This window comes from Gorilla gorilla, chromosome 10 (genome assembly GCF_029281585.2).
Source record: "Gorilla gorilla gorilla isolate KB3781 chromosome 10, NHGRI_mGorGor1-v2.1_pri, whole genome shotgun sequence".
In the NCBI taxonomy this organism is placed as follows: Eukaryota; Metazoa; Chordata; class Mammalia; order Primates; family Hominidae; genus Gorilla; species Gorilla gorilla.
This window is the reverse complement of record NC_073234.2, coordinates 18,666,898-18,682,428: the sequence shown is the minus strand read 5'-3', so window position 1 is coordinate 18,682,428 and position 15,531 is coordinate 18,666,898. Positions and strand designations below refer to the sequence as shown.

The 15,531-nt window shown below is 54.4% G+C and overlaps 1 protein-coding gene across 2 annotated transcripts in view; it reads right to left on the bottom strand.

Moving 5' to 3' along the window:
* Window positions 1-15,531, bottom strand: part of TEAD4 (TEA domain transcription factor 4) — an 85,268-nt gene continuing 69,737 nt past the window's right edge. For both annotated transcript variants that reach the window (XM_055357601.2, XM_063694565.1), the window contains 3 exons: window positions 6,735-6,875; window positions 4,583-4,735; window positions 1-4,479 (listed from right to left, as the gene is read on the bottom strand). In XM_055357601.2, the coding sequence (XP_055213576.1) occupies window positions 4,366-4,479; window positions 4,583-4,735; window positions 6,735-6,875 (408 nt within the window). In that variant the 3' untranslated portion in view covers window positions 1-4,365. The remainder of the gene's footprint in view (window positions 4,480-4,582; window positions 4,736-6,734; window positions 6,876-15,531) is intronic.

Below are 15,531 nucleotides of genomic sequence, written 5' to 3'. Positions count from 1 at the left end.
TTCTTTTTTTTTTGGGAGATGGAGTTTCGTTCTTGTTGCCCAGGCTGGAGTGCAGTGGCGCGGTCTCGGCTCACTGCAACCTCCACCTCCAGGGTTCAAGCAATTCTCCTGCCTCAGTCTCCCTAGTAGCTGGGATTACAGGTGCCCACCACCACACCCAGGTAATTTTTGTATTTTTAGTAGAGATGGGGTTTCGCCATGTTGGCCAGGCTGGTCTTGAACTCCTGACCTCAGGTGATCCACCCACGTTGGCCTCCCAAAGTGCTGGGATTACAGGCGTGAGCCACTGCACCTGGCCAAGTGTACATTCTTAAGAACAACATACATAGATTGGGGAAAAGTATCTCGTTTTCATTCTGAGAGCTAATACAACAGAGAGTGTACGAAGAGGTCAAACACAGGGACTGCTGGGTGGAACACACTGCCACTCCACCTCCCCCTCCCCCTCTGTGCCACACACCTGATGTGGCCCCACCCAACACAGCCATGACCCTCCTACCCCCCACCACCTGCCCAGTGTCCTCTGAGTCTCAGCCCAGCAGAGGGAGCAGGTGCATGCTCTAGGCACACACAGGGTACAGGAGCTAGGCGAGGCCAACCATGCCAGCCCCTCGCTCCACACCCCACCGGCTTCCATCCTGAAAGGTAATGCGTGCACACACACACCAAACTCCTGTGTGGGTTTCTTTGTTAGAAAGATCATCCCACTCTGAAAGATGGGGGCCAATGGGAAACAGTCTGCTGGCTCATGGCTGGACCCGCTGAGAGAGATGGTCTGTCTCCCATCCCCATTTCCATCTGGACAGTGCTGCCTGCTAACTCGGATCATGTCAGAATGGTGGAAGAGTCTCTATCCCCACAGGGCTCAGGGACCCTTCCTCACCTCACAGGCCCAAGGGACATGATCGCCTGCCATGTGCATTCGCTCACTCATCAAACAGAACCAGGAAATGAGGTCTCACTGCACAGAGCCGAGTTTCGTGGGAAGAGCCCGAAACACTATCACACATGCCTCTCTGAGGTCCACAGCAGCCCACTGTCGTTTTCTAGAAAATCTGATCAAAAAGCCTCCCCTGCTTAACACACTTCCAGGACTTCCCATCACACCGGGTAAGGTCCAAAGCCCTCACCAAAAGAGGGGGCACCACTGGGCCACCTGCTGCCTTTCCCCACCTGGAATGCCCTGGCCCCCTCCTCTCTCCTGTTCACTCTGTTCTCTGTACCTGGGACACATCTGTCACCTCCCTGCCCCCAGCACCTGCTGTTCCCTCCACTTGGAATACCATTCCCCCAGCCCCCCAGGGCTGGCTCTTCTTGTCCTTCAGAATCAACTCAAGCCCCACCGCCTCAGAGAGGCCTCCCCCAGCAACTTGATCTCAGCGCCTGCGCAGCCTCACCACGCCCGCCTGTCTCCTCACTTGCTTACTCTTTGCTTCCCAAGGAGCCTGTCTGTCGTCTTCCTCACTGACACATTCCCACTGATACATCCCCACTGCCTAGTGGAAAGCAGAAGTTAAATAAGTATTTGCTAAGTGAATGAGTGGACGCATGAATCATCCAGGCAAGTTAGTGGAGCTCTCCGTGCCACATTTGCCTCATCTGTAAAATGGGGCTAGCATAGTACCCATTGGGCGAGGATGAGAAGAGACCACAGAGGCACCTGTGTTCAGGCACCATGCTTGTGACCGGGGTTCTAACAGGGCATAAATGCAATGCTTCTGACACACAAGGACAGGCATGACTAAGTCTTCTGCATGAGAAGAGGGGATTCCTCTTTGGCTCTGGAAGAATGAGCGCCAGATCGCAGATGGAAGACGGGATGAGCACTACGGGCTGGGGGTGCTGGGAAGTAGGTGATTTAGGGCGGCTAGTGGGGAGGCAGCAGCGGAGCGTCAGAGGAGGCTGCAGGCGAGGTGGGGCCAGCTCACCCATTTACCTCAAGGGTCATGGTCTGCACCACACCACAGGGAAGGCAGCTAAGTCTGCCACCTGCTATGGTTGACTGGCTTGGATTTTACACCTGTAAGGAGGTGACTGTCCACTAGGCTGCTGAGGTCAGTTCATAGAGGAAAGGAAAACTCACAGCCAACACCTGGACCCAAAAACATCTGCACTGACCTCTTTCCCAGCCAGGACCCAAAAAGGTTATCTCTTTAAATGTGCATTTGTCCTGCAGCCAAGAGGCTGCTGGCACAACACATCCTTCCGTCACAGCGCTGGTGCTGCCAATCAAGCTAGAAGGACGGCCAACCCCAGCTTCCCTTATTCAATCCCCCAGGGACAGGGGAGGGGAGAGAGTGAAGGCAAAGGCTGTGCTGGTGCCTAGGGGTGGGGGCACGAGAGTCTTACACAAACACGAACCCACACTGGGACATGTAGGCACCTGCCGCCTGCTCAGGGGCTCATCCGACCCCAGGTTCCCCTAGAGCCCATGCCCCAGCTTCTGATGAGAGCTGGGCTTCCAGATTGCATAGCTCTGCAGCCTGGCAAGAGGTGTAGCGGTGGTCCTGATGCCCAGAGGGGTTTGGTTAAAGCTGTTCTTTGGTAAGACAGTGGGGGCTGGGCCGTGGAGGAGGAGACTAGGCTGCTGGCCTCTTCCCCACATCTGGGATGCTGGTCAACTTCCCTCCATCTGCTTCACTAAATGCTGCCCACCCTTTAAGGGCAGCTGCCCTCAAGACTACCCTTCCCTGAGTCTTCTGCACCTTGATCTCTCCAGTCTCTGAGCGCCAGTGGCTTTGAGGATCACTTAATAGTTTTCCAGTCTGCCCTAGTGAGACTGCAAGCTCCTATGATTAATAACGACGTACATTTAGTGCACACATTTATGTGGGGCACTATGCTAGGCACTGTAGATACGCGAGGTAGGTTATCGTTATACAAATTTTACAGACGGGGAAACTGAGGCACAGTGAAATGAAATAACTTGCCCCAAGGTCACTCAGCTAGTCTGTAGCTTGTCTGACTCCAGAGCCCTCGCTCCTAACCACACTCCAAGACACCTCTTCGATGCTGTCTTACTTATGTAGTCCCATGCACTATCTCCCCGAGTGCCGGACACACGATAAACATAAACACCCCTAGGTTGAATCTTCCTTCCCTTTCTGCTCTAGGCTACTGGATCTGTGGTTCCTATGAGGGAAGATGACCCCAAAGAGCCACTAGGTGGCAGCAAGCAGCCAGATTCTGGCCTCCCCATGGGAGGGAGGGAGGGAGGGAGGAGCTCATTGTTAGATGTATTAGTACAGCTTGCACCAGGCGCTTCACAGACTCCATCTCTTCCCACTCTACAGAGGAAAGGGTACTAAGGTTCAGACAGGTTGACAAATGCCCAAGGTCAGGCAGCTTAGAATACTAGGACCGAAGCCAGGACTGGCAAAACTCAGAGCCCATGCCAGTTCTCAGGAGAAATAAACCCAGGAACCCCTTCAGCTGCATATCTAAGTCTAGGCTCAGGGTGGGGTCCACTCCCCTCCTCCACCCCCGGGAGCACAGAAACTACCCCTCAGGGAAGAAGTTAGATGGTGCAGGCTGGCTCTGAGGAGGCCTCCACCTAACAGGCACCCTGGCTGGGACAGAGTTTGAACAAGACTCACAAGCACCAATGGCTCTCGGGGACCAGCCAAGAGGACACTGGTGCACCCAACCTCCCACCGAGACTCCTCAGGCCGGCCTCAGCCCTGCCGCCTCCTGCCCTCCCCGCCTCAGGCTCCGTTGATTTGAAACCAGTGCCCCCAACGTGGTCACGGAAGATGGTCATGGAATCCACATCCACTGAGATGGACGGAAACTATCCAGAGAGTTCTGACAGTGTCCCCGTCCAACAACTGTCACCGCCACACCTAAAACCCACCCCCCAGGGGATGGGGCCTCTCTGTGTGAACCGTCCTGGGAGTGCAGCAGGGGCGCACGTGGCTGTGGGTGCGTGGCCCATGCATTCATCGGGCCTCACGGCGTGGCCAGCACCACGGTGCAGGGGCTTGAGAGGTAGCACAGGGACTGTCACATCTTCAGTTCCAGGGTCCGGCGATGTTCCTGGCTGAGTCCATTGGGACGCTGGCTTCAGAACTGCCCGGGGTACGTCTCTGAGCACTGCTTCTGGCCTGCCTCCCAGATGGCCCCCTTGCTCCCCCAGTCCCTCCCGAGGCTCACACAGCCAGACCAGGTCCTCTGAAAATACACAGCATCTTGGGTTTATTTGGGGTTGGGCACCTCAGGTTCAGGCACAGTTTGTTCCTGGGTAGAGGTCACAACTGCTCCTCTCAGCTCTCTTGGCACTTCAGGGGGCTGCCCCTGCAGGTCCCCTCCCCATGTCCCCGTTTCCTGCACACACGTCTCTTCCCCCCTCCCTGCTCCCCGAGTCTCTCATTCTTTCACCAGCCTGTAGATATGGTGCTGAGCCCCGTGCTCACTGGCTGACACCTCAAAGACATACGCAATGCACAGCAAGGTCTCCTGTGTGTCTCTGTTGGTGACCACCTGTGGGAGAGAAAAAGACAACGGTTAATAAGGCCCCAGATGGGGCACGCCATGGCTGCTACCCACACAGACTCCAGCCACACCCGCAGCACCCGCCGCACACCTGCAGGATGGTGAAGTTCTCCAGCACGCTGTTCATCATGTACTTCTCAGGGAGGTGCTTGAGCTTGTGGATGAAGTTGATCATGTACTCACACAGCGGGGACCGGTGGATGCGGTAAGAGTAGTGTCCATTCTCATAGCGAGCATACTCTGTCTGCAGGACCCGGGGACAGCAGGGGCTTAGAATCCCATTCTGACCACCTCCAGCCCAGACCCAACTCCATGGGAAGGAAAGGCAGAAAGCCTGGGGGCCCTTAAGAAAAGAGTCACCCCCAGCCAGGGGCAGTGGCTCACACCTGTAATCCCAACACTTTGGGAGGCCAAGGCAGGCGGATCACCTGAGGTCAGGAGTTCAAGACCAGCCTGGCCAACATGGTGAAACCTTGTTACTATTAAAATACAAAAATTAGCCAGGCACGGTGGCGCGTGCCTGTAATCCCAGCTACTCTGGAGGCTGAGGCAGGAGAATCGCTTGAACCCGGGAGGCGGAGGTTGCAGTGAGCTGAGATCGTACCACTGCATTCCAGCCTGGGCGACAGAGTGAGACTGTCTCACAAAAAGAAAAAAAGAAAGTCACCCTCTTAGGTTGGTGGACATTAAACAAGACCTCCTTTCTCCATGGGTGACCAGCAGGAACCGGGGATGGCAGGAGGGGAGCTTAAGGAGACACAGGAGCAGTGGTAGGAGCCTCTCAATCCTGGCTGTACATGAGGACACCATGAGGGGCACACAGGGACCCCTGGGAGTCTGGTGGTGATCATGCAAATTTCCCTGTCTACACACACGCATGCAAGCGCACACAGGAGTGCCGATAAAACTGGTGAAATCTGAACCAGCTTGGTGGACTGCATCAACGTCAATTTCCTGGTTGTCCACTTTATACTCTAGTTATGCAAGATATGGCCAGGGCAAGAGCTGGGTAAAGCGCACATGGGATTATGAGCCCAAGTGGATCCACCATTATCTCAAAAGTTCTACAAGTTTAATTAGAAATAAATAATTTGAGGAACTTTTTAAAAACCACTAATGCCTGGACTCTACCCTAGAGACTGAGGGGTGATGAATGGGTTTCAGGCACTGGTGTGTTTCCAAAGCTCCCAGGAGACTGCAAGGTGCAGCCAGGCGGAGAAGCACTGTGTGGAGGAATGTCTCCTCCCTGGTGCTGGCCAGGCATCTGGCTGCATTTGGCATGAGGAAGGTTATCAATAACTGACAGACTGTGAGAGTAGGACTTCGTTAATTCAGACCAATCTGGGGACAGGGTGAGGACAGGGACGAAGACTGGCCTGCACGGTGAGGAGGTTTAACAAGCGTGTGGGCGGCACAGGGCCCCGGACTCTCAGAGTCCACAGGTGCTTTGGGTTGGAGGCCTTCAGTCCCAGCTCCTTGTCACTGCCACTATGCAGCGGGCCCAGAACACAGGGTGCTGCAGGAGACCGTGTCACGGACAGTGAAGATAACTTGGCCGTTGTTTAGGGCCAAAATACAGAGGATTTTATCACAACCCCCCAAACACGCACCGGAAAGCAGGGTGGCTGGGTGGGGATTCACCTGAGCTTATGCTCCTCACCACTGCCCTGCATTGCCCTTGGCCGGGGGTTTAGCAGAGTGGGAGAAACCGTAAAAGGCAGGCCTGAATTTTCTGTAACTTCCATTAGAGCAGGGTCTCCAGGGTACCCATAAGTAGAAAATCAGGGAAGGAACAGTTTTAGGCATTCATGGAGTTCAAAGTGAGCAGGGGACAGAGATCTTAGCCCTGCTTCTGCACTAGTGAGCTGTGTGACCACGTGCGGGCGATTGGTGGGAGGCCTCCGCTCTCTCTGGGCCTCCACTGTGAAGCCAGAGGGCTGGACTAGGTAGATGCCCCAGGGCCCTGCCTGTGCTGCGGCTCTGCTCTTGGAGAGGACCGGGGGTGCCTGCAAGGACGTGCTTGGAAGATCCTGAAAGGGCAGCAATGGCTCTGGTGAGCTGGGCAGGACACTGGTGCCAAGGGGAGTGTGGGAGGCACACAGCACTGACAGCAGACAGGGAAGGCAACAAGGGATTGTCCTGGCTCCCTAACGGAGGGCATTCCTCCTGAAAGCAAATGGAAGCCACGCCCAGCAAACACAGACCACTGCTACCGGCCCTCACCCGCCAGGGTGGCCTCCTACCTCAACTTTCTCCACCACCTGCTTGCCGAAAGAGCAGACCTTCGTGGAGCAGGTGATAATCATGTTCTCGGGGCTCTCGTACTGGCTGGAGACCCCATAGAAGGAGCTGCCTTCATCCTCGATGTTGGTGTTGAGGTCTGCCTGGAGGGAGACAGGGGGAAGGTGAGGGAGTGTCAGCAGGTGCCATGTCAGATGGGAGCATCAAGGAGACCTCAGGGTCCCGGTCCCGGCTCTAGGGCTGGGAACAAATCAGACTGAGGGTAGACAGTAGGACGCCGGAAAGCTTCCACATTCCTCTACATCTCTGCCTGGTACAAAATCAGGTAGTGTTGCCTAAATCATGGGAAAAGAGGACACTAGGACCCACACAGTTTCAGGCCACTGCTGCCTGCCCAGATATTAACACACCCAGCAGGTGGGAGCCCCAGATTCCATCTTTAAGACTTCAAGTTTCATAGTCTAAGACTTTGTTCTTGTTAAACTGCAAAGGTTTGAATCTCTACCAGTCAGCTCTATTTTAGTTTGAATGCGTCTATCAGAATTATTCCAGAGTCAATTTTGATAGTGCAGGAAGCATGAGAACAGAAAACCAGGGCAAGAGACCGGCAGTGGGGAGGGTGGAAGGGGTGAAGGCTGCTCCTGTCTCATCCTCTTGTCTCGCCAGAGACCTGATCGATGCTCCCTCAGAAACGGCTCTGGGGCTGGCCTCTTCCCCCTCTAGGCACTGCTGGGTCCCGTCATCTTGGATCTTTTGACATCTCTGCTTCAGCCTCCAGAGCAATCTCCCCAGCACCAGCTGTCCCTCCCTTTGGTTCATTCTCTTAACTGCCCTGGGAGTCTCTTCAGAAGACAAGTCACTGCACTGTCTCATTGAGTCATTTAGCCACAAGGGACAGGAGTCTTGGTCCCCGGCCTGGCTCACAAGGCCCTTCACAGGCCCAGCCACTGGTCCTCTAGGTCAGCTTCTCACCTTGCCTCAGACAGGCTGCTCTTCCTTCCCCTGATGAAAACAGAGCCCAGATGTGGGGCTGATCTTAAACTTCCCTTCTAGAAAAGGCGGAGTAAGACTCTGTGCCGATCTCACACCCAAAACCACGGCCTCGGTTTTATCCATGAGGGGTCCTGACTGTTAGCCTTGCCCAACACCATCCAGCTGGTAAGTGAAAGACCCCAGGTCTTCAGCCTCCAACCCCAATACTTGTCCCAAACCAGCAGAGTGCCACAGCGAAGAAAGGAAGGCACCAGATGAGACAATTTGGTGCTTCGGGGACTCTGAGGCAGGAATTGTATTCCTGAAGCCCTATGCCTTAGGGGTCCCCATGCCCAGAAGTTCAGCCCCACATCAAATCACCCCATCTGAGCCAGGGGTGCTAAGAGAACAAGTCAAGACTGAGAAACAACGCACAGGCACATTACAAAGGCTTATTCTCAGGGGAGGCCGCTCCTCCCACCCACACCCCGGTCTGAAATCACTCACTGCAAGCTGTGCCCAGAGTGCAGCCCTACAAATGCAGTAAAGCGTCAGGCCTTGGTCAAGGTTCTGACACCAAGGACTCTTCTGTGCAAAGATAAGGGGATCCCTAGAACCCCAGGAAGGTTTTGGTCAGATTCAGAGGCAGGCACCAAGCAATTCTACTACTGGCCATGAGGGGACACTCAATCGTTATTTTTCTCTCCTTTGGAGAAGCTTTCCCAGAGCAGGACCTTTCTCTAGACTGGCAGGGGGTGTTGATTGTCTATAGCACAATAGAAACATTATGTAGCCACAAAAAATGCTGAGAAGGACCTGCATTTATTATCATGGATGACTACAAACACACTGAGTGGGAAAGCAGGCTACGGAGCAGAATGAGGGTGGATTGCGTTTACGATGAGGAAAAAAAAAGGCTGTTTTCATGCTGAAACAGAATGGCATATGGTTCAGTGCACCTGCCTCGGCTTTGATGAGGCCATTAGGGAAAAAAAGCATTCGTGTCAATGCTCAGCCTCTGAAACAGACAGCAGCATTTATCCTAAACACCCTCCACTACCACCCCTGAGCTGGCCTCAGTCTCCCCACTCTGTCTCCATCTGTGATGCTGGGAGGGAGGGGATGACACATTGTAGGCGGGGTGCCCAGGGGGCATGGCAGAGGTGGCTGAGGCCTCTGCCGGACTAGATTTAACTGTGGCTGTGACTGGCCCAAGGTCTTACAGGCAAATATAAGGTGAATGGGACCAGAACCCAGGCTTTCGGGCTCCTGTTTTCTTCTTCTTTTTTTTTTTTTTTTTGTTAAAGACAGAATCTTGCTCTATCACTCAGGCTGGAGTACAGTGGTATGATCATGGCTCACTGCAGCCTCGAACTCCTGGATTCAAGCAGTCTTCCCACCTCAGCCTCCTGAGTAGCTAGGATTATAGGCGTGTGCCACCACACCTGGCTAATTTTTAAATTTTTTGTAGAGGCAGGGTCTCGCTGTTGCCTAGGCTGGTCTCAAACTCTTGACCTCAAGTGATCCTCTCACCTTGGCCTCCCAAAGTGTTGGGATTGCAGGTGTGAACCACTGCACCTGGCCTGTCTCCTATTTTCTCAAAGTCACCTGCTCCTCCTAGGAGACTGACTTTGTCAGACTGTTCCTAAAAAGGGGCTGGGGGACAGTTTGTGTGCTCAGGACATACGCTGTAGCTGGAAGCACAGGGCAGAAATGTGAACAATGCCTGAAAAGCCGCTGGCAGGAAGCCCAGCTGCCTGGGAAGGACGCACTGGACATGGTGGGGAACACCAAGAGGTGAGGCCAGGCATCAATGGTGGTGACCCTCAGACTTTAACCGCGCATGGCCCCTCTGATCAATGCCACATTCATGTGCCATCTACGACACATCCTGATTCTTTTAAATCAACTCACTTTTATTGCTTAATTCCATTCTAAGCAATAAATCCATGAAATCAAGGATTCTATTCTTTCTAATATATATGAAAATAACTATATAACTATTTTTTTAATTTTATTTTTTGAGACGGAATCTTGCTCTGTCGCCTGGGCTGGAGTGTGGTGGCGCAATCTCGGCTCACTGCAACCTTCGCCTCCCGGGTTCAAGTGATTCTTCTGCCTCAGCCTCCTGAGTAGCTGAGATTACAGGCGCCCACGACCACGCTTGGCTAGTTTTTGTATTTTTTTTTTTAGTAGAGATGGGGTTTCACCATGTCGGCCAGGCTGGTCACGAACTCCTGGCCTCAAGTGATCCACCTGCCTTGGCCTCCCAAAGTGTTGGGATTATAGGCGTGAGCCACCGTGTCTGGCCTATAACTATTTTTCATATTTTCAAATAAAGTTATTTTAAAACACAGGGATAGGGCTTCGCCATGTTGCCCAGGCTGGTCTCGAACTCCTGGGCTCAAGTGATCCTCCTGCCTCAGCTTCCCAAAGTGGGGGGATTACAAGAATGAGCCACTGAGCCTGGGCAACTACTTAACTATTTAAAAAAATGCATATTCATGTGCCATCTTAGAAGAATCCTGTGTGCCAAGCTGGGGAGGACTGGCATCCACACCTCCCAGCTCTTCCAGACACACAGAGGCAGCGGCTGCCCCCAGCCCCCAGGAGCAATTGGCAGATCCCCCTCTATTACCCTGCTTGTCATAATCTGTCCAGATGTCCTTGCCCCCTTCCAGATACGATGCTCCCTGGAGGCAAGAACTAAGCTCTCCCAGGGCCTTAGTAGGGTGGGCCTTCAATCAAGGTTGCAGGTGGCTGTTCACCCTCTCACCTCCGGGTGGCACCAGTGAGAAGAGCAAGGTCCCTCAGTCGCAAGCAGGAACCTACCCTGTCCTGCTCACCCTGAGAGTTCTGCGCCCCAGCTCCACCCCCATCTCAAATACACTCTTCTGTCATCAGCTCCCACTCCCTGGTTCTTCCCATCGCTCAGGTGCCCATTTATCCAGCCCAGGCCAGCAGTACTAGAGACAGGGGGACCCAGAGAGGTTGAGACATTGTTTCTGCTCTCAGGGAATTTATAATCGGGAGAACAAATAGAATACAAGTGCCAGGGTTGAGCAATGGGTCAGGGGGAGAAAGAGAGATCCCACAATCAGCCCCAGAACTCATGTTCACACTGCATAAACCTGGAACACACCAGCCGGCGACGCGGACGACCCGCCCCAGAGCACCTCGACTCGTCCTCAGTGCCTGGATCCTTCTAATTACAGCCTCACCCTTTCTCCTGCAGCTATACTCCTGACATTTCCTGTCCACCCTCGTATCCCCCCACACTGAGCACCCACCCAAAACAAGCTACGCTTCTTGGCCTAAGAAAAAATGAGAGCTGCCCCGTCCCCTGCCCTGTGAGTGCCCCCTTGCAACCCTCCCTCTGCCCTATTCATAGCTGTGTGTGCGGGTGGGCAGCTGTGCCTGGAACAGGTGTGGGGGATCGGGTGACTGACAGATGAGCAGAGACAGCCGCAGCCTGGGTGTGGGGGCCTGGAGGGGCTCAGATTCATTGTCATGTGCTGGTATGTGCCTGGGAGAAATGTCAAGGCCTGAAAGGGAAGAGCAGGCTGAGATGGGAGGAAGGCCTGGGGTACTCTGCTGCCTCCACGGTGCAGCCCGGCTCTGCCTGGCATTTCCAATGTGCAGAGCGGCGTTAACGGCCACCAGTGACCAAAGGCCCCCTCTCACCGGCCCCAGAGACAGGTGGCCTCTGCTGGACTTGCGGGGCTCTGGGGGAGGAAGGGGGCTTCATCGCATCAGTCCCTTGCTCCAGGCCCCGTGGCGCTCATCAGATAGGGCTGAGGCTGTGCACAGCCCTAGCAGCCTCAGCCCTTCAGGCTGGCAGATGCCACTTCTAGCTGGAAATGTGTCCCAGCAGTCCGAGAGTCTACGAATGACCACCACAGTGCCCTCAGTAAGAGCAGTAACTCAGGGGGCAGGCAGAGAGGCTGGACTGGGGACGGACAAGTCCTCCTCCCACTCCAAGGGGGTTCTGATTGCCTCTCCAGCACGCACATTCAGGGCCTGGGAGCCAGGACTGAGAAAACAGCCAGGCAGGAAAAGAAAGGCTCCGGGAGAGGCGACACCGTTTCCTTGCCTGAGCAGTTTTCCTTCCTAATTGTGTGTGGCCAAGTTCACACCAGCTGATGGAGGGGGAAGGCGGGACCAGGCCAGGGAGCAGAAGACAGGAGCTTCCCGATGCGGGGGGAGCCGGGGCAGCCTGTGAGGACCCACGATTGACGCAAAGTCTCGTTGTCAGCAAACACGAATATGTACCTTTCCCCATCACATATGTGTCTTCCTCTGGTGCCTCTGCCCGCCCCACACATGCGGAGGAGGGAGCAGATGACCGCCAAGGTGCCCTGGCCTCCAGCGCTCCCTCATCTCTGATTTCACCCGTCCTCACCCTGCCCAGGCCGCTGGCACTCAGAGGGCTCAGGCAAGGGGTGGGGCAAGGGCAGGCCACAGCCCCCCACTCAGTACCAGCCGGCCACGCACACGGGGTCTTCAGCGACACAGCCCCTGGCAGGTCCCCAAGATCAAACTGCTGACTATTCACACAAAGAAGCAGAGGCACAGAGAAGCCAATATTTGCCCAGGACACAGTTCTCAAGTGGTAGAACTGAGACTCTGCCCCAGCTGGGGCCAACTGCTGCCCACCGTGCCCTGCCATGACACATCAGAAGGGCCTTGCTGGTGGGCACACCACAGCCCCCTGTCCAGCGGCTCCTGTCCCAGGACCCTGAGACTCGCGCTGGATCCTCCCATCCAGAGTGTGAGCTCCTGGAAGCCGAGGGCCGCGCTGGGTCTGCACAGCACACGGCCGGAGCACACGGTCCACAAGGGAACCTGCTGAATCCCATGTCCTTGGCACCAGCTGTCCCAACCCTCTCTTCTCCCATCAACCCCCACCTCCAAACTCCCCTAAGAGTCAGAAGGAAAGAGAAGACACAGGCCACTACCAAGTTTGGAAAAGTACCTTCTAGGTCCTCCTTCCTCCCTGGCAACCTTAGTCTCCATGCAGGGCCACTGCCCTATTTTCTGGAAGGGATATCTGAGGTCGAGAACGCACAAGAAGCCCAAGGGCCTGGCTCTACACTGACTGCACAGAGCTAAGTCTGCTCTCCCCACGCTACCACTGCCTGCTGTTCCTCAGGGGGCTGGGGATCTGTTTTAGACAATTCAGAGCCTTCTCCAGTGGGAGCAGGAGAAGTTCCAGGACACTGCATGGAGGGCAGCTAGTGACTTTGCAAGGAGGACTGTTTAGTATGGTGGCTCCAAGCACACACCCTGGGGTCAGGCTGCTCAGGTATGGATCCGTGGTCTGGTATGGGTCTGGTACTACCAACTGGGCAACATTTGGCAGGTGATTTTACCTGTCTGTACCTCAGTTTCCCCTCTGCAGATGAGGTTATCCACAGTCTTGGCTGTGGTGAGGACGAGACGTGTGACTGTATGTAACGTGGTGAGAAGAGTGCAGCTGTCATCTCTCTCAGTCTATCTGGGCCCATCTATCTCACAGCATGTATCCAACAGGAGTGCCCACAGGACAGAGGTCACCCTGGCTGGGGGACTCAGGGCCAGGCCCTGCTTACTCCATGCCTCAGTTTCCCCTACTGGTGAAACAAGAGACCTAGGATGGTCCTCATTTGGAGGGTGGCTAGAAGAACACAGAATATCACCAATAGCTAAAGGCAGGAGCTAGTGCAAGAGGGTCCCGGACATGCCACCTCCCGCTCCAAGGCAGTGTTCCCATGAGTGCTTCCTGCCACTGCCAACTGGGTCTCCCCTCTGACCCCAACTGTATCCCCAGGGTCCTGAGCCATGCCGGGAAAGAGCCACAGATCAGCTCGCCTAAGCTCCTTCCGCTGAGTCAGGGCTGAGCCTGGACAGGCCGGGGGCGGTGAGTGCTCAAGCAAGGGTGAAGGCTTCTCCAGGGGGCTGGGGGCCCCCTCAGACTCACAGCAGGGTTGGGAAGCGCCACTGCCAGCTGTACAGGTTCCAATTCCCACAACCGGGGCTGGAAGGGAGACTGGGAGATGATTTAAGCCCCTCCTGAGAAGAAGTGGACAGCATCCTGCCTCCCACGCCACACCCTGAAGCCAGCCTCGCGGCCGAGGTCCTTAGGAAGCTCATGCGTCTTGCCTGTTCTCCACTGCAGGAGTCTCACACCTGCTTCCAGTCTGGGTGCCGGAGTTAACCAACTAAGCACAACCCTGGCCACGTCCTGCCCTGTTCGAAAACCTTAAATGACTCCTCATCGCTTAAGGAGAAGGGCTGACAAATACTTCCCTGGCTACGCACGTGGCCATGACCGTCCACCCAGCACTCCTCCCTGCTAGAGCCTTCTCAGCCCAGCACTCCAAACAGCGACTGCAGACCCCTTCAAAGTGGCACACAGGTCAGACCCATCATCCTGGACACCTGGCTAAAGGTGGGAGACTGACTACCCAAGTTTATTTTTTCCCCTTCCAGAGACCCGGCTAGAAGGATAATAGCAAGTAACTTTAAACAATATGCAGCACCACAAAGATAAAGAAAACAAAGAGACCAGCTGACAAGAGAGCTGGGCAAGCTCTGGAGACTCAAAGCTGATTAGGACCACACTGGATTCCACGGGGTAGAGAAAGCAAAAAGAGTCACAACCTACCAATATCTTCAGGGGTGACAGATAAGAAGCTGAGCTGCGTGGCTCGGAGCTGGAGGGAACAGGATTTGTCCCCAGGAACTGACAAAAAGTCTGTACACTGGACAGTCCAGCCCCCAGGCCCACCCCTCCCATGCATCGGTAGAAGATCAAAGGGTCAGCCGGGTGTGGTGGCTCCCGCCCGTAATCCCATTACTTTGGGAGGCTGAGGCAGGAGGATGGCTTAAGCCCAGGAGTTTAAAACCAGTCTGGGCAACATAGCAAGACCCTGTCTCTATGAAATTAAAAATTAAAAAACACACAAACAAACAAAAAAACTTTTTAAAGAAGACCAAAGCGTGACCATCTTCAGAAATTAAACAGGAGGGCAACGGGTATCAGGGACACGGGGTTTATTCAAAAGAGAGGGAAGAGGAGGAGTAAGAACAGGAGAGTTAAGTGAAAGCCAGCATCAGAAATGGTCAGGGCCCCTACCCCAGACCCTTTATCCCACTACCAGAACACTTGTGACCAAGTACGTCCCTTCCAGGGAAATTAGATGAATCGTCTCTGGAGAAACTAAATCACCTCAGGGGGAAAAAGAAGTCCAGTAAACACATATATGTATTGATTTCCCCAATAAAACAGCTAGCTCCCCAAGCCCAATCACCCTAAAGCGAAACCCACCAGGTGACAAGTCCTGCCTTGCACGAAGAGCTCCCAGTCACTACTAAATATAACCAGAACAAATAACAAAAGGAAAACTTGATAAACTGGACATCATCAACCTTAGAAACGTTTGTGCATCAAAGGACACTACTAGGAATGTGAAAAGGGGACAGGCACAGTGGCTCACACCTGTAATCCCAGCACTTTGGAAGGCTGAGGCAGGAGGATCACTTGAGGCCAGGAGCTCAAGACCAGCCTGGGCAACATAGTGACACCCTCTATAAAAAATTTAAATAAAAATAAAAACTTGGGCTGGGCGCGGTGGCTCACACCTGTAATCCCAGGCATGATTACTTTGGGAGGCTGAGGCGGGTGGATCACGAGGTCAGGAGATCGAGACCATCCTGGCTAACACGGTGAAACCCCGTCTCTACTAAAAATACAAAAAAAATTAGCTGGGCGTGGTGGCGGGCGCCTGAAGTCCCAGCTACTTGGGAGGCTGAGGCAGAAGAATGGCGTGAACCCAGGAGATGGAG